General features: G+C 43.8%; 1 protein-coding gene across 1 annotated transcript in view; it reads right to left on the bottom strand.

Moving 5' to 3' along the window:
* LOC111966192 (plexin-D1) overlaps positions 1–19,242 on the bottom strand; it is a 53,021-nt gene that overhangs the window by 26,292 nt on the left and 7,487 nt on the right. Inside the window, exons 2-7 of the mRNA XM_023990641.2 lie at positions 18,266–18,635; positions 18,002–18,079; positions 16,855–16,962; positions 16,417–16,599; positions 4,962–5,107; positions 1,230–1,335 (exon numbers count right to left, since the gene is read on the bottom strand). Coding sequence (XP_023846409.2) covers positions 1,230–1,335; positions 4,962–5,107; positions 16,417–16,599; positions 16,855–16,962; positions 18,002–18,079; positions 18,266–18,635 — 991 coding nt within the window. The remainder of the gene's footprint in view (positions 1–1,229; positions 1,336–4,961; positions 5,108–16,416; positions 16,600–16,854; positions 16,963–18,001; positions 18,080–18,265; positions 18,636–19,242) is intronic.

Below are 19,242 nucleotides of genomic sequence, written 5' to 3'. Positions count from 1 at the left end.
GCGTTCATCTCAGCCACGTATGACAGATCCCTGGGCCTGGGATATATTTTGCTATCCAGCAGTACAGCAACACACACACACATAAAACACACATACACAGGACAGGTCCCTGGGGCTAAGACAGATATCCCTATACAGCTATACAGTTCTACAGCATCAGCATTCTGGAGACTTCCGAAGCCTCTCTCCCCTCTGTGAACCTTGGCTCCAGGGAGGACCTCTCATTCTCACTGACGCGATCCACTTCCTGTGTGTGTGTGTGTGTGTGTGTGTGAACGGGGCAGGGGTGTCTATTGTGTGTGCGTGTGTGTGTGTAAGGAAAAGGCAGATGTTTCCGGCCCGATATTTGAGGAAGGAGGTGCAAAGGAGGCACACATCCGGTCTCCGTTTGGATCTGAACAGTTTTCCCTTTTCCTCAGAAATCACCTTCTCCCCTCTCTACCTTTCTTTCCCGCACACCCTGGGGCAGCATCCCAGAAAGTGGCAAGGGGCAGAAAGGACTTCTCAGAACCCCAAAAAGTGTTTCACGAACAGGGACACATTGTGCACAACATTTGAGAGYAACAAGTTTTTGTGTGAATGGAACATTTCTATGATTTCTTATTTCAGCTCATGAAACATGGGACCAAAAGAAAGAAACAGAGGGCTTAGATGGGAATTTCCACAGGCTGTGTAGTCTTAATCCAAAGGGAGACAGTGTTGGTCAGGGTCAATTAGCAGAAGAAGCAGCCAGCCTCGGCTGGTCATGAATTCAAAGAGGGGGGACATTTCAACAAGCGGCATATTTGTTTTTGCTGGCACCGAGTTCTGGATGACAATAGTGCTTAGTTYCTGTTCTAATGAACGTTTGAAGATTCCCACACACTTGCATTCCTGAATATCAAGACGCATCTGTTAACATTCAACTGACACATTGGGAACACTTTCCCAGTATGAACAAGGACTGGGGAGAGAGAGAGAGGAGGGAGGAGAAAGAATGGAGAGATTGTGGATTTAATCAGCAAGAGAAAGAGAAAGACTACAGCAAAGAAATACTGTAAATGAATAGGAAGAAGAAAATGGAAAGGCAGGTCAGGGAGAAGGGGAGGAAAAACYAGGAAGGAAGACATGGAGAGGAAGGAGAGAGAGAGAGACAATGAGAGAGAAAGAGAAGAGAGACAGAGAGAGGAAGGAGAGWGAGAGAGGGGAAGGAGAGCAGGAGAGAGAGAGAGAGGATAGAACACACTCACCAAGTATGAGAAGGCCTCTTTGGACAACCCCGTTGCTTTTTGGTTCACAGTAATTCTGACGAAATCCTTTGTGGGATCAACGGCCTGCCCAGTAACACACACCAGCCTGTAGATAGAACGCAAAACTGTAAGGTCAGCAGACACCCTTAATCTGAACCAACACTGACCAAAGTCATCGCTACAGGAACAGCACAGTATTTTGGCAATTGCCTTTTAGGATGTTTTTGTGTCAACTGTGGATTACATTTTATTTTATTTTTTCATGAGTTTCACAACTTTTAGAAAAAAGGGAAACACAGACATTACAATAGAGATCCTTAGAGGTTCCGTAATAATATCTATGGTAAGTACTGCACAGTGTTGGCTAAACCCAGAGGAGGGGGACTTCAAAGCCCCCCTGGCCAGATGCTGCGAAACACAGAGGGGCTTAACGAGCTGACTGGATGTTTGTTTTATAACCTCATGGCTCTAATTAAGCCTCATATTGTCACACAGTACTGGGACCAGAGGGACGCAGTGGGATTATCCATCCAGTGATGGAGCAACAGAAAACATTCTGCAAGGCCAGATCCCGGATCTGTATGTGCTTTGGCCCTGCTGTATTTCAGTCAGAGGAACTGGCTAAAACATATACGGTACAGATCATGGACCAGGCTATGATACAATGACTCCCCACAGAAATAAACACAGGGGAAGCCATGACGCCCCACCCRAACCCTGCATGGCTCGAAGCCCATCCCTTCACCCTCCTCTTGTTCAGCACGTGCGGGCAGTTTATTTAGTCAGGTGGTTGGTTCTATAACGGCCATAAATACCTGGCAACTCAATCAGGGGTCTAGTCGCTGACTGACAGGAGGCTTGATCATCTGAGGGTCACATGAGATAGGTACCCCAGAGACAGGGCAAGACCAGAAACAGGGCTGGGCTGAAGGATGGGTCTGAAGGGGGATCAAGGAGCTCATGGGAGCTGGATCAAGTCCCAGTAGTTGTTTGTTGTTTTGAAACAAGTAACTGATTGCAGCCAAATTCACAGCTTTCGGGACAGATTTCCACGTCAGAGAGTTTAAATCTCAATGCAATGGGATCCCCTCTAGGGAAAATGATTCATKATTTTTGGTAAATGAATGTGAAACCTAGCTCAAGTATAGGTCACAGATGAAACAGCAAAAAAGCAGCTCTCGTGAATTCCATCCAAGTCTGTATTATTACAGTGGATAGATAGCTGTGGGTATGAGTCACAGCATCTGGCCAGGATGATTAATGACGTGGGTAGAAATATAAATGGAAACTCCACAAAACTCCACCTGTATGCTGACGACACACATGTTTACTCCTGTGCCTCGAAAATGGGGAAGGCTTTTCAGGATTTGCAACTGGCTTTTGATGACAACAGAAAAAAACTATTCCACCTGAAACTGCTTAATGCCAGAAAGACTGAGTACATGGCTATTGTCTAACTTCAAAGCAGACAAATGTAGTCATTTGCAGATTTGAACTATAAATAGCCAACTGATTGAAAGTGTAGTATAGAATACTACAGTACTTACTATAGAATTCTGTAGTAAACTGTAGTATATTGTAGAAAACTCTACTAAACATTGTAGTATCCCCCGATCATGTGTAGTACTCAGTATAGCATTTTGTGGTATATTGTAGAATACTATAGTAAACCTTACAGTATTATCCACATAAGAYCCGTGCAAATTCCCCTCCCTAATATCCCAATTTGTGCCACCCATAAATGAGAAACATACATGTCAAGTAGGGTTCATATATTGTGTTCCCTACAGGTTATAGAAAAGAGCAGAAGCTCTGAACTCTACATTCAGAATCCAGTCCTAGTTTTGGAAAATATGTTCTTTTAAGTATTTCTCCAGTAAGTTTCCTCACGATGAAAGCCCTCCACTTCTATGTCAAAAATAATAAAACCAAATCACTTTAGTAAATAATTAAGCGGAGCCAGTTCAGAAAGGAAACCCGAATGCCCCGCCTCAGGCTGACGCATCAGCTGAGATGGCATCAATTAGAGACTAGTATCAATCACYRCTACCTTATTTGGCGGCCTATTTAATAAGTTGACCGGGTCTGCTCAATAATCCTGCTGCCGCTTGCMMTTACTGCTACTATGRACTGGCTTCTTGCTCCCACCACCACCCCAGCCTCCACCTTAGGTTCTGTGTTGACGCTTTGCTTGGGCAGTGACCTACCCTGAAGGAGCAGAGCCTATATCGCCAAGACTTGCATTATTCATTGTTAAATAAATGGATTAATATATTTCCATGTGGCATTTTCTTTCTGAACTGCAGTAATGTCCCCAAAAGCAGTAAGTAAATAATACAGCATACCATACTATAGTCCGCAAAAACACTACAGTAAATACTACAGTATACCATTCTACAGTCCGCAAAAACACTGCAGTAAATACTACAGTATACCATTCTATAGTCCGCAAAAACACTACAGTAAATACTACAGTATACCGTACTATACTCAGCAAAAACACTACAGTAAATAGAACAGTATACTGCAGTCTGCAAAAACACTACAGTTTTTACTATAGTATATACATTCTTTTTTTTTACTACAGAACCTCGCTTTACATTCCTCCACCGCCCAGAGAGGAAATATTTTGCGATCTAGCACGTGATGTTTTGGCTACTATGAGCAACGTCTCTGGATATTTACCCAGAGAGGGGGACCAGGATAATCAGCAACGGAGCCCGAGGAAGGCGGTATGTGTGCTTGTGCGTATGCACACGCTTGGTGCGTGCGTGTATGTGTTGAGGTAGAGAGGGGAGCCAACCAGGACACTCAAGGATATGAAAGAGTTGGCATCTTGAACTGCTTGGATTTCTACTCTTTCCCCAACAGATGTGTCCAGAGTGGGTACTGAATTAGTTACCCCTACTTAGCCTACATGATTAATTACCTTGAAACTATTGACACGTTCTGACTTCATCTCTCTCTCTCTCTCTCTCTCCAGAGCAGTACACTTTCCTCTGGCACTCAGCTGTGACCTCTGACCTCTCAGCACACGAACAGACACCTGTCTCAGCCATGGTCGTGGTGAGGTCACGCAGGTGTGTGTGTGTGTGCGTGCATCTATTCAGTGTGTGCGCCTGCTGTAAGACAAACTGACATGTTTTGGTTTGTCAGCACCACTACCTCCGAAGAGGAAACATTTTGCTGTCATAACAACRAGCTCAGGGAACCAATGAGGGACGAGCAAGCAGGGTGAGGTCATCCCTGATGTGAAATCTGATTRGCGGGGTCTGGAGTGACCTGGAATGTGTGTGTGTGTTTTTGGGAGTGTYTAGTGACAGGTTAGACCTGTGGGTCAACCCAGCACTGGTCTGCATTCTACTACTGCTTGATTGGCTCCAGTGGAGCGGGACGAGATAAACATTTCCATCCGAGGAACATTATGGAAATCGGTATGGAGGTTTTGATGTAGTCCTATAGTTACAGTGTTTCCATGGAATACTATGTGCAGGTGTCAACCCAGGGTTCTGCTGTCTCCTTGGTGATAGTGTTGTGGGCCTTGAAGTGTCTCATTTATTTTAACGGAATGTTTTTAAATGAGAAGTGCTGTTCTATTTTATTCTTTAATAAATTACCCCAACAGCATCATTACAAAAATACGGACACCTGTGCAAGAAGACACTGAACAAATGAATGCATCAACCAATGAAATCAATTAATTAATCAATCAATCATAAGACCTTTACTTACTCCACAGAGACAGTGTATTGGTCAGGAATGATTGTACATGGGAWCATCCCGATGGAGACCTCCACTACKTCAGCCCTGCGCCCCATGTTCCTACCCTGCACCGTGAGCAGGGTACCTCCCTCCAACGGCCCACTCTGGGGGGAGATCTAGGGGGGAGAGAGGAGGAAAAGAGAGGGGTAAGTGCCCGCTTATATCCCAGCTAGCATATTTGGTTCCTTGGAAGCTGTGGGAACGTATATATTTGGTTTCACATTGGTTGTGGAAACGAACACATACGTTCCCTGACCGGTAAAACTGAACGTTTTTGCTAGCAGATACGCATATATTCCCATAACACTACCTCTAACTTCCTTCATACTGGACACAGAGACAATTCAAATGGTATCCACACGTTTATTTGACTCTTGGGAATCAGATAAAGGGCCTCATTGCCAAAGTGTCAATTTAAAATGTTCAATAAGAACACTTATTGGCACTTATTTCTCAATGCCAGAAACACATATACTAGTAAATTAAAGCACCAAGAAAAAAATATAAAATTAAATAAAGTATTATACTATTATGTTGATCTAAAGGTTGTGTTTGAGGTTTGCTCCAATTCAGCTCTAACTTTTGAAAAAAATCCCACAACGCCCCGTTGTTGGTTATGATGAATGAAAAACTTTGTAAAAGTGGGAAACATTTTGTGAGAATGAGGCAGGCCAATTGGGCGTCTGCTCGTCTATCTGCGGGTCACATTTCATCCCTGAGCTTCCATGGCTATTAACAATGGAAGGAGTGCTTCAGCAAGAAGTTGCTTCTAAAAGTGGATGCTGCCCCTTCCATCATTGTGGCTTTTAAAGCATCTCAAACATTCTGTGGCTCCGGGGGAGTTTTCTATACAGCCTGCCAAGTGCAGGCTAAACTGAAATGTGAGGCTTCGGCCATGGATACGGACGCGTATCTGATGGAATTTCGGTGAAGCCCCAGAGACTTGCTTTTTTGGAGGGCTTGATAGAAGAACTTGCTCAATAGGAAAGCACATTTTTTGATTTTAGGATCAATGTTGTCACAGTTGCTTCTTGATGAAGAGGCAGCTGCTAACYTTAGCTTGCTATAGCTAGCTATAATCTTCTGAATGAATTTGTGTCTATTTCATTCTAGCTCGCAAAATAAGTGAGCTAGATTTYTTTGTGTGCTGCCATATGTCAATAACATAGCTTGTTTGTCACTGGTATGGGRTYGTAAATATCCTAAACCTAGCATGCTAGATGGCAAGCTAAAACCGMGTAGAGAGGGAGAAGAGAATTCACTTTCTGTTTTATCTGCTGCTGTTCACTCAAATACGCATTTCCACATGTAATTGCTGAAATTGTATATTTATTCAATAAAGATTGTAATTGTGTCATATATTGTAGAAAAATCCTCACAGCGGTTTTCCACACTAAAAAGGGATGCATCACTTACAGCTTACCATGTACAGTAGGCTACGGGCAATTTGTTTCTTCACCGTGTCATAGAAATTACGATCTTGCATTCGGGGCTTTTATATGCAAGGAGCATACAGTTGAAGTCGGAAGTTTACATACACTTTCAAGCACTCCACAAATGTCTTGTTAACAAACTATAGTTTTGGCAAGTCGGTTAGGACATATACTTTGTGCATGACACAAGTAATTTTTCCAACAATTGTTTACAGACAGATTATTTAATTTAAGATTCACTGTATCACAATTCCAGTGGGTCAGAAGTTTACATACACTAATTGGACTGTGCCTTTAAACAGCTTGGAAAATTCCAGAAAATTATGTCATGGATTTAGAAGCTTCTGATGGGCTAATTGACATCATTTGAGACAATTGGAGGTGTACCTGTGGATGTATTTCATGGCCTACCTTCAAACTCAGTCACTCTTCGCTTGACATCATGGGAAATTCAAAAGAAATCAGCCAAGACCTCAGKATTTTTATTTTAMACCTCCACAAGTCTTGTTCATCCTTGGGAGCAATTTCCAAACGCCTGAAGGTACCACGTTCATCTGTACAAACAATAGTACGCAAGTATAAACACCATGGGACCACACAGCCGTCATACCGCTCAGGAAAGAGACGCGTTCTGTTGCCTAGAGATGAATGTACTTTGGTGCAAAAAGTGCAAATCAATCCCAGAACAACAGCAAAGGACCTTGTGAAGAAGCTGGAGGAAACAGGTACAAGAGAATCTAAATCCACAGTAAAACAAGTCCTATATCGACATATCCTGAAAGGCCGCTCAACGAGGAAGAAGCTACTGCTCCAAAACTGCCATAAAAAAGCCAGACTACGGTTTGCACATGGGGACAAAGATCGTACTTTTTGGAGAAATGTTATCTGGTCTGATGAAACAAAAATCAAACTCTTTGGCCATAATGACTATCGTTATGTTTGAGGAAAAAGGGGGAGGCTTGCAAGCCGAAGAACACCATCCCAACAGTGAAGCAAGGGGGTGGCAATCATCATTGTTGTGGGGTGCTTTGCTGCAGGAGGGACTGGTGCACTTCACAAATAGATGGCATCATGAGGAGGACAATTATGTGGACATGTTGAAGCAAATCTCAAGACATCAGTCAGGAAGTTAAAGCTTGGTCGCAAATGGGTCTTCCAAATGGACAATGACCCAAAGCATCCTTCCAAAGTTGTGGCAAAACGGCTTAAGGCCAACAAAGTCAAGGTGTGGAGTGGCCATCACACCCCTGACCTTAATCCCATAGAAAGTTGTGGGTAGAACTGAAAAAGGGCGTGCAGCAAGGAGGCCTACAAACCTGACTCAGTACACAGCTCTGTCAGGAAGAATGGGCCAAAATTCACCCAACTTATTGTGGGAACTTGTGGAAGGCTACCCGAAACATTTGACCCAAGTTAAACAATTTAAAGGCAATGCTACCAAATACTAAATTCAGTGTACGTAAACTTCTGACCCACTGGGAATGTGATAAAGAAATAAAAGCTGAAATATCATTCTCTCTACTATTATTCTGACATTTCATAAAGTGGTGATCCTAACTGATGTAACAGTATAATTTAGTCCTCCCCTCACCCCGGGCGCAAACCAGGGACCCTCGCACACATCAACAACAGTCCACCACGAACACGTTACATCGCTCCACAAAACGCACCACCGCTAACTAGCTAGCCATTTCACATCGGTTACACTGACTTAAGACAGGGAATTTTTACTAGGATTAAATGTCAGGAATTGTAAAAAACGGAGTATAAATGTATTTGGCTAACACGGAACKCAAACCGGCTGCGCGCGTGCGCRATCGTGCGCTATCGTGCATAAATGTATCTTGTCCCCCTACAKCAAACYCGATCACGACACGCAGGTTAAAATATCAAAACAAACTCTGAACCAATMACATTAATTTGGGGACAGGTCGAAAAGCATTAAACATTTATAACCAACGAGGAGATGGGAGAGGCAGGACTTGCAGCGCGATCTGAAATATGAATGACTTCTATTTTACATGCTGACCAGACCGGACACGCCGCGTGCGCCAGCATTGCAAAATAACATTTGTAATCCATGTTATTCAATTATTGCACCCACACTGCTCGCGCACGCCAACAAGCATATACGTTGCCAAGGGCTAACATGCTGACCAGACCGGACACATCACGTGCGCGAGCTTTGCTTTTTTTTGTTGTGAAATCCATGTTTTTCTATTATTTCACCCACACTGCTCACGCGCGCCAACGAGCATCTGCGATGCCAAGGGCTAAAAGAGAAGTCATACCTATTTCTGACGCAGATCGCGCTGCAAGTCCTACCTCTCCCATCTCCCCTTTGGTTATAGAAGCAGGTACTCACGTGCCATCTCCTCATTGGTTATACCCACGTGGGTGATTGAAAGACGAAATGTTTTGCCGGTCGTCGTGGTAATACTATGAAAGTGTAGATGCCAATCACCATATAAGTTCAAAGATGAAAAGGCCTGGAAGGTGGAGAGATGACTAGAAACGATTCAGTTGGCTGTTTTATGTGTGGATTAATTGTCGGAGTAGAGGACCTTGTGCATTTCAGGTAAAATAACAACTCAATGTTTATATCCCAGGACAAATTAGCTAGCAACAGCAAGCTAGCTAAATAGGACAAATTAGCTAGCATGTGCAAGCTAACTAGCTYAATTGCCATACATGTTTAATGCTTTTCGATCTGTCCTCAAATCAATGTTATTGGTTCAGAGTTTGTTTTMATATTTTAACCTGCGTGTCGTMATRGCYTTTGGTGTGGGTGGACAAAATACATTRATGCACGATGGTGCACGATGGCGCACGCGCGCWGCCAGTTTTGGTTCCGTGTTAGCCCTRGGKKACGCAGACGCTCATTGGCGCGCGCGAGCAGTGTGGGTGCAATAATTGAATAACATGGATTTCTAAATTTATTTTGTGACACTCGCGCACGTGATGTGTCCGGTCTGGTCAGCATGTGAGGTGTGTGTAAACTTCCGACTTCAACTGTAAATTGTACAACTGTAAACTAGCAAATAATTGTTCAAGTTCGAACCCACGTATATTAATATACAGCACCAWCTACATAAATATCTGATAGGGTCCATTATCTGCTACCTGTATTTAACCCTCTGTTCCCCCCATGTCTGTGTGTGAAATTGTTTGTTGTAAAGTGTTTGTGCACTCTGACTGGTTCGCGACAGGTTATTTTGTACCCATATTTTGTTGTTCTGGGTGCCGTTGGTTTTGCACATTAAACTGCTCTGGTTATTACCCAGTTCTGCTCTCCTGKGCCTGACTTCCCTGCAGCTAGTCACGCACCTCTTACATTCCTTCTCCTAACTATCTACGRGCTCTCCTCCTCTCACCTATTCCCTTCACTTGTGGACTTCAGTGCACAATTTTGGTGTTTGGTATTTTATTAGGATCCCCATTAGCTCTTGCGATAGCAGCAGCTACTCTTCCTGGGGTCCACACAAAACATGAAATAACACAGAAAAGTAATAGACAAGAACAGCTCAAMMACAGAACTACATCAATTTAAAAGTYGCCTACATATCAATYCATACAAACTATGTCAAATAGGGGACAGGCGTTGTGCCGTGAAGTGTTTGCTGTTAATTTGAGCAATATGAGAAGGAAGGGAGTTCCATGCAATAATGGCTCTATATAATACTGTATGCATTCTTGAATTTGTTCTGGATTTGGGGACTGTGAAAAGACCCCTGGTGGCATGTCTTCTGGGGTAAGTGTGTGTGTGTGTGTCAAAGCTGTATGTCAGTTGACTATGCAAACAATTTGGAATTTTCAACATATGTTTCATATAAAAAGAAGTGATACAGTCAGTCTCTGCTCAGCTCTTAGCCAAGAGAGACTGGCATGCATAGTATTTATATCAGCCCTCTGATTACAATGAAGACTAAGATGTGCCGCTCTGTTCTGGGCCAGCTGTAGCTTCACTAGGTCTTACCTTGCAGCACTCGGCCACACGACTGGACAATAATCAAGATAAGACAAAACTAGAGCCTGCAGGACWTGCTTTTTGGAGTGTGATGTCAAAAAAGCAGAGCATCTCTTTATTACGGATGGACCTCTCCCCATCTTTACAACCATTGYATGTATATGTTTTGACCATGACAGTTTACAATCTAAGGTAACATCAAGTAATTTAGTCTCCTCAACTTGTTCAACAGCCACACCATTCATTACCAGATTCAGCTGAGGTCTAGAACCTAGGGAATGATTTGTACCAAATACAATGCTCTTAGTTTAAAGAGATATTCAGGACCAGTTTATTACCTCAACTCACCTGTACCGGGCGGCAAGGAAAGGTTGCTAGATCGAATCCCCAAGCTGACATGGTAAAAATCTGTTGTTCTGCKCCTGAACAAGGCAGTTAACCCACTGTTCCTAGGACGTCATTGTAAATAAGAATTTGTTCTTAACTGACWTGCCTAGTTAAATAAAGGTTAAATAAAAAAAATATATAAATACACTCGCACACTGACTCAGTACCGGTGCCCCCTGTATATAGCCTRGTTATTGTGTTACTTTTTATTTTAGTCTACTTGGTAAATATTTTCATGTGACAAATAAAGTTTGATTTGACTACAATCATGCAGTACAGCGTACAGTCAGAAAGCAGTTTAGCAGTTACACCGGCAGGCCTCGGTGGCAATAWATGAATACAYCCAAAAGCTTACCTTYACTTGGAAGAGTTCCAGTGTTGGATGGCCATAGCCAGCTAGCTAACATAGCATCCCTCTCTGTTTGAGACGGGTGTTTGAGTAGGCTAAACTAGCTAGCTGTATTCACAAATGAAAGTGAAAAAATCAATTCTCCTTAATTTTGGAAGATTTATTTTTCTTCAAACTGTTCAACTATTGTCTTTCTCTCTCTTTGAGTCCACTACTCAGCACATTGTATGCACTACAGTGCTAGCTAGCTGTAACTTATGCTTTCAGTACTAGATTAATTATCTGATCCTTTGATTGGGTGGACAACATGTCAGCTCATGCTGACATGAGAGCTCGGATAGGTTGGAGGAAGTCCTCCAGAAGTTGTCATAATTACTGTGTAAGTCTATGGAAGGTGTTGAGAACCATGAGCCTCCTAGGTTTTGTATTGAAGTCAATGTACCCAGAGGCGGACAGAAGCTAGCTGTCCTCCAGCTACACCATGGTGCTACCCTACAGAGTGCTGCTGAGGCTACTGTATAGCTTCATTGCAAAACAGTGTGTTTTAATCCATTTGTATTTTTATGAAATTCACTGAGGAGGATGGTCCTCCCGTTTCTACTCTGAGGAGCTGGACTTTAATAACACCACAATTTATTTTGGATTAACTTTTTACAAATCTAATCACAGATAGAACACATGAAAATTAATTTCCATAAGTAATATCCAAATGAACACATTTATTTTTTATTGTGACAAATCAGTGAGATTTTATACCTATGTAACACATCAGTTGGATTTGATACCTATGTGACACATCAGTGGGATTTGATAKCTATGTGACACATCAGTGGGATTTGATACCTATGTGACACATCAGMGGGATTTGAACCTATGACCTTTGGTTTATACATTCATGGAATTAGTCCACCACACCACCAGGATGGAGCTAGCATGCCWATGTTGTTTTACGCACACAAAGCTGTTCATTTTAGTCTATTCAAACAGACCCCATTTCAAAGGCCACAAGCATTCATTAAGATCAGTGGGCGCGGCCAACACACACTTAACAAGATAGAGGATAGAGAGAGTTTTGTTGATGCTGAGAATGGAAGGTATATGTTTATTCGTTTTTTTTAACGTTTCTTAAGTTTTCTTTTTGTTTTTATGGAAAGTTGTTTTTATGAACAATTTGAGAACATGACTTTAATTAGAACCATGAGGAAACCTGTATGAAACGTTATGCTGAAGTARTGAAATTCCCACAGAAGAACWTTGTTTCTTAACYAGCATTCCCAATGTCAACCAGTTGGAGAACGTTCCTAGGACATTACCAACATTATTTAACCAAGTTTGAACTTTTAGGAAACGTTCTGTTAAAGTAATGAAAATACCAAGAAAATACKATTTTTTGTCAAGTTCCTTAAATGTACTGAGTATATTCCAAAGCCACAAAACTATCCTGCACCATTCCCAGAAAGTTGTGGGAAAGTTGTATGCAAAATAATCATAGGACAACCACACTCTCACCAAGCTCTAGGAAACATATGGTTCTCAGAACATGATGTGCTTGTTGGGATTGCTCTTCAGCTCAAGATTCAGATATAATTGAGACAGACTCAGCTTGGGATCAGGTTTCATATAGAGGGCTCGTCAGTCTGTACCTCTCTGAGCTACAGCCCTGTATCTGTGCTAGTTGAGTGCAACCTGAATAGTTCTTCCAGGACTCAAMTGAGACTAAGAGAGAGCTACAAGGAGGAAAGACGGAGAGGTAGATGGAAAGGAGTGGGGCAGATATTGAGCTAAGAGAGTTAGAGTGAATATGGGGGAGAGGTGATAGGGTAGTGTGTGAAGGTGAGAGAGACAGCAATCTTCAGCGATGGAGCCAGCCTCTACTCCCAATCCTCCAGTAGCCTATTTTCCCTACATACCTCCGTCCCATTTACTCCTGTGACGCTCAGAAGCATGCTCTCTTTCACAGATAATTTCAACCCTGGCCTTTCTTCTCCCAGTGCTTCTCTCAGGAGCCATGGAGAGGACGGCAAGAGTATTTACCACTTCCATCACCAAGGAAAAACAACAACAGAGATAGCCATCTCTGGCTCCCAGGCAAAAGCAATCTACCATCAACTCATAGTGTAGCATAGCTAGCTTAGTGTGGTCTAGAGTGGAAACAATGATGAAGGATGAAGTCTGGGTGAGAGGGGAGGCAGAGGGTCTACTTTAAGAAAGGAATTCACGTGGACATGTGATTGACAGCTGAGACACACAAACACTGTGCTTCCGAGGTAAAGTGAGAAATGAGGACAGTGTGTAAGTTACACATACTTACAGTATATTACCATATAAAAGCAAACAGTTATAAATCCACCAAGAACCTAAATCTGTATAAGACCAAGAGTGTGATGTACAGTAAGTGTTTGGTTATACAAAGCTTTTGGCCTTCAAGTAGCTTATCCCAAAATGAGTTACAGTTTTAAGATTTCAGATTAAATAGTGACATGCACGCACACACACACAACACACAACACACACACACACACACACACACTCAACTTGGTAAGTACAGCAATTAACACTATGTATCGCTGAGCATCTCACTCTCTGGTGTTAGCATGTCTGGGGTTAGTGATAGCGTTAGCTGCCATGTTGCTCATTTGCACCTCTCACTCCTCTGTGAATGAGTCTCAAGCTGAGCGGAGGACAGTACAGTACAATAACATCAGGAAACTTCCTGATCCAAAACACCTTCAACAATAAAGGATCTCTGAAGATCTCTATAATGCTATAAGTAACCCTGACAGGAAATTATGYATTGTATGATCTTCTGAACATACTAAATCATTTGGATAAAGATCCTCAAAGGATCGTGCCTCCAGATTATATCAGGGTCAGGTGTTCAGACCATACTGCAGACGTCATCTGACATTATTAGTTCAGACCCACTGTATGAGACCGTATACACTGTTGCAGTCAATCTTAACRCCCCCTCACTGATGAAGGAGGATGTGAAGACAAACACAGGAAAGGGAAAGAAACCTTACTTCTGTACTCTCCCTCCCTCTCCCACTGTATCTCTCTCTTCATATCATTAATAAACTATGCCTGTCAGTTCCTGTTTTGGGACACTGAATAAAKTCCAATCAAACTAATTTGAAACAATGGGGCTTGGCATGCCACGGAATGAGAACGCAGGCTCTGGAATGACAACAACTGCCTTTGTTACCTGCAGCGTTACGGACACATAGAACACATTAGGGTCGATCGACCTCAAAAAGCACAAGAAAGAGAATTTCGATACCCACCATCTCTGATTGTTCTGCAATTGTTTCTGTAGTTACGATTAGCATTCCTGAAACATTATTTTGTTGAAATATAATTTGATCTCTGGAGAAATTAAGCTATTAAGCTATAAATTAAGCTATTCGGATAATATTCAATAAATTAACAGTGTGCGTTTTAGACTTTTACTATTGAAGACCATAACATTGAAACCATTAGAACTGCTGTAGCCTAAGAGTTTGCTTGTTCACCATGAATGGTTTAACAGTAACTAATCCAGATCTTTTCGAAGGACYTAAACCCCACACAAACAGTCCATTTAGTGGACACAGGTTAAACATAAAAGGAGGACAAACTGAATTGCTTTCATGGAGGACTGGCTTAAATGGAGGATGACCACACTATTTATTTAACCAATGAGACAAATCTAGTGGTTTAGAACCCAAAGCTGCAAACGACATGTTGTGATATATTTKACTTCTTATGGCTGCAGGGGCAGTATTGAGTAGCTTGGATGAAAAGGTGCCCATTGTAAACGGCCAGCTCCTCAGTCTCAGTTGCTAATATATGCATATTATTATTAGTATTGGATAGAAAACACTCAAAAGTTTCCAAAACTGTCAAAATATTGTCTGTGAGTAACACAGAACTGATATTGCAGGCGAAACCCTGAGGAAAATCCAAACAGCTTCTATTTTGAAAACTCCATGTTCCATAGCCTCCCTTTGCTGGATTTAAAGGGATATGAACCAGATTTATTTTCCTATCGCTTCCTCAATGTGTCAACAGTCTTCAGACATAGTTTCAGGCTTTTATTTTGAAAAATGAGCCAGAACGATAACATCTKGTCAAGTGGTCACATGAACTTTGCTCGCGCAACAGAGTTTGGACAGCCATTGTTTTTCCCTCTCCTACTGTGAAAGACATTTGCGGTTGATATATTATCGATTATATATTTTAAAAACAACCTGAGGATTGATTATAAAAAAACTTTTGACATGTTTCTGTGGACATTATGGAAACTATTTGGAATTTGTCTGCGTTGTCGTGACCGCTCTTMCCTGAGGTATTTTGGATATAAAAATAATCTTTATGGAACAAAAGGAACATTTGTTGTCTAACTGGGAGTCTCGTGAGTGAAAACATCCGAAGATCATCAAAGGTAAACGATTAATTTGATTGCTTTTCTGATTTTCGTGACCGAGCTACTTGATGCTAAGTGTACTTAATYTTTTGTCGAGCGATCGATAAACTTACACAAACGCTTGGATTGCTTTCGCTGTAAAGCATAATTTCAAAATCTGACACGACAGGTGGATTAACAAAAGGCTAAGCTGTGTTTTCCTATATTGCACTTGTGATTTCATGAATATAAATATTTTTTGTAATATTTATTGAATCTAGCGCTATGCTATTCAGCGGWTGTTGATGACACTTATCCCGTTAACGGGATTGCAGCCATAACAAGTTAATAGACGCAAGAAACCAGCAAAATGGCAAAAAAAAGTATAGCAAGAACAGCGGCATCTAGTGTTCAAAACRTGGTACTTTCACAATACTTTTGTGAATTGGTAAGGTTGGACCCTGGTGCAGAAAAGAGACCAGACGAGGAATCAGTGGTTYAGGATATACATAATACTTTACTGAGATATGGTAGCTGCAGGATCACAGTACACTTSAAAAAACAACAAACACTAAGTCTCGAAAACTCACTCAGGAAACGAATGCACACGGTAAACAATTCAAGCTTCTGCAAAGGACCKCAGAAAACACATCTCTTTTAACAGGGACACAATCATGAAATAATAAGACACACCTGAGTCCAATAAAAGTCTCTAGGTCGGTCTCTGCCACTCTTTGGTGCCAGGAGGAACCATGACAGTATTCCCCCCCTCCCCCCCCTCCTCTAGGAGGGGCTCCAGCTGACGACCACCATATAGTTGTTTGAAGTCTAACAAGACCCGAATCCAGGATGTCCCGGGCAGGCACCCACGCCCGCTTCTCGGGACCGTAGKCCTCTCAGTKCACCAGGTACTGCAGGGTCCCTCGGARCCGATGAGCCTCCAACAGATGCCGGACCGTGTAGGCCGGGAGGCCATCCACAAGTCGAGGGGGCGGCGGAGCAGATGTGGGGGGAGAGAATGGACTGGTCCTTACGAGCTTGAGACGGGAGACATGAAAGGAAGGACAGATCCTCATGGACCTGGGAAGCTGGAGATGATAGGTGATCAGATTGACGRGACTCAGGATCTTGAATGGTCCTATGTAGCGAGCTTCCGCAAGTCCACCTTTAAGGGAAGATCATGGGTGGACAGCCACACCCATTGACCCAGTCGGAGGAGCTGAGGAGGTCTTCGGTGCCGGTTTACATGATGTTTGTGGTCGTGCAYAGGAGCAGAGCAAGGAGGATCGCGCTCTGATCCAGGTGCGGCGACATTGTCGAATGAACACCTTGYCTGATCTCACCCCCACCTTGGCTGATTTCACCCCCACACCCCACCTCTTGTTCAGGAAACGGGAGGAGGGGAGGAACTTCTCCAGCTCCTGGTTGGCCCACTCAGTTTGCACATTCGACTGAGGGTGGAACCAGGAGGAGACTCACCGATGCCCCCAACAGGGAACAGAAGGCCTTCCAATACCGTGCGACAACCTGGGGCCCACGATCTCAGACAATTTCCTGGGGATGTCTGTGTAGTCYYAAGACARGGATAATCATGAGATCAGCGGAATCCTTTGCTGAAGGCAACTTGGGTAAGGCGATGAAATGTGCTGCRTTGGAGAACCGATTGACGACCACCAGGATAGTGGGAAGCCCTTGAGATGGAGGTAACCCTGTGATAAAGTCTACAGACAAATGAGACCAGGGTCAGCTGGGGATGGGCAGAGGTTGGAGCAACCRGGCCGGTTGCTGATGTGAAGACTTGCTTTGGTGACAGATGGAACAGGCTYCAACAAAGGATCTCACATRCTCCATCATGTTGGGCCACCAGAATTTCCGCCTCAGGAACTCCAGTGTCCGATTAACCCCTGGATGCCCAGTTAATTTAGAGGAGTGTCCCCATTGTAGTACTTGGGACCGGGCTGATCACGGAACGTAAAGTATGTTAGTGGGTCCCCCATGGGGTCAGGTTCTCGGTCTGGGCTTTTCAGACCGTGGTCTCAATACTCTATATCACAGGAGCCACAATGCTTGAGCTGGGGATGATGGGCTCTTGGTCCCTCTCCTTGTTAGAGARATCATGTTGGRGGGACAGGGCATCTGCCTTCTAATTCTTGGATCCCGGGCATAGGCTAGTGTGAAGTCGACCATGTTAAAAAACAGAGCCAACCTAGCCTGGCGAGTGTTCAACCTCTTGGCTTCTTGAATGGAGACCAAGTTCTTATGGTCCGTCCAGATTGCGAAAGGATGAGTTGCCCCCTCCAACCAGTGTCTCCAGCCCTCAAGGGCCCACTTAACTGCTAAGAGCTCCCGGTTGCCTACATTGTAGTTGTGTTCCGCTGGCGAGAACTGCCTAGAGAGAAAGCCTGTCTCTTATACACATCTAGATGTGTATAAGAGACAGCTTTACCCCTCAAGGGCCCACTTAACTGCTAAGAGCTCCCGGTTGCCTACATTGTAGTTGTGTTCCGCTGGCGAGAACCGCTTGGAGACAAAGGTGCATGGGTGCAGTTTCTTGTCCTCCTCATTCCACTGTGAAAAGACCTGTCTCTTATACACATCTAGATGTGTATAAGAGACAGCCCTCAGGGTGTCATTGACCAATGCTTGAAAGACTGCRGGTGAGTTDGATAATCCGAAMGGCATGACTAAATACTCATAGTGGCCACTAGGGGTGTTAAAGACAGTCGTCCACTCATCTCCCTCCCTGATTCTCACCAGATTGTAAGCGCTACGGKGGTCCAGTTTGTTGAAGAATTGGGCCCCTTGGACCAACTCCACTGCGGAGGACATCAGGGGTAGGGGGTAACAATTCTTGATCATAATCTGGTTCAGCCCTCTGTAGTTGATGCATGGATGCAGGCCTCCAGCCATCTTACCCATAAAGAAGAAGCCTGCACAAGCAGGGGATGTAGAGGGGCGAATGAAACCTGCGTCAAGCAACTCCAGGATGTAATTGTCCTTGACTGCTGCTTCAGGGATCGAGAGGGAGTACAGACGACCCGGGGGAGGTGTGGCGCCAGGTAGGAGTTCTATGGCACAGTCGTAAGGACGATGAGGGGGAAAGGTGCCCATCGAGGGCTTGAATCTGCAGAGGGATGGGACATTTCACACAGGGGATCTGTAACTCTCTGTCGAAGTCTTGATCAATGAAATCATCCACGGCTCCGGAGTCCACAAAGGCTTGAATCTGGTGCTGACGGTTGTCCCAGTGGAGGGTTGCAGGTAGTGACKGACGGTGACTGGGTAGCCGGGAGGTAACTGCACAGCTCATCAGGGTCTCCCCCTGTCCTGGCGAGCCCTGGCGTTTCCTGTCAGCTCTGGCCAGGTAGCACGGAGATGGCCGAGACCTCCGCCGTAGAGGCAGCAGCCTTCGCGCATTCGACTGTCACGCTCATGTCAGCTCAGATGTGTGCGACCCAGCTGCATGGGATCCTCCATGCTGCGCTCGGTGGGCTTGGGGTGCTCAGGAAACACAGAATGCTGGAGGATGCGGAACGAAACGAAACAAACGCACACGGTAAACAATTCAAGCTTCTGCAAAGGACCACAGAAAACACACCTCTTTTAACAGGGACACAATCATGAAATAATAAGACACACCAATAAAAGTCTTAAAGAGTCCAATAAAAGTCTCTAGGGCGGTCTGTGCCGCCTTCTGGTGCCAGGAAGAACAACTTTATTGTACTCTATGA

This window comes from Salvelinus sp. IW2-2015, linkage group LG7 (genome assembly GCF_002910315.2).
Source record: "Salvelinus sp. IW2-2015 linkage group LG7, ASM291031v2, whole genome shotgun sequence".
In the NCBI taxonomy this organism is placed as follows: domain Eukaryota; kingdom Metazoa; phylum Chordata; class Actinopteri; order Salmoniformes; family Salmonidae; genus Salvelinus; species Salvelinus sp. IW2-2015.
The sequence above is the reverse complement of the archived record's forward strand: the minus strand, read 5'-3'. Positions and strand labels throughout refer to the sequence as shown.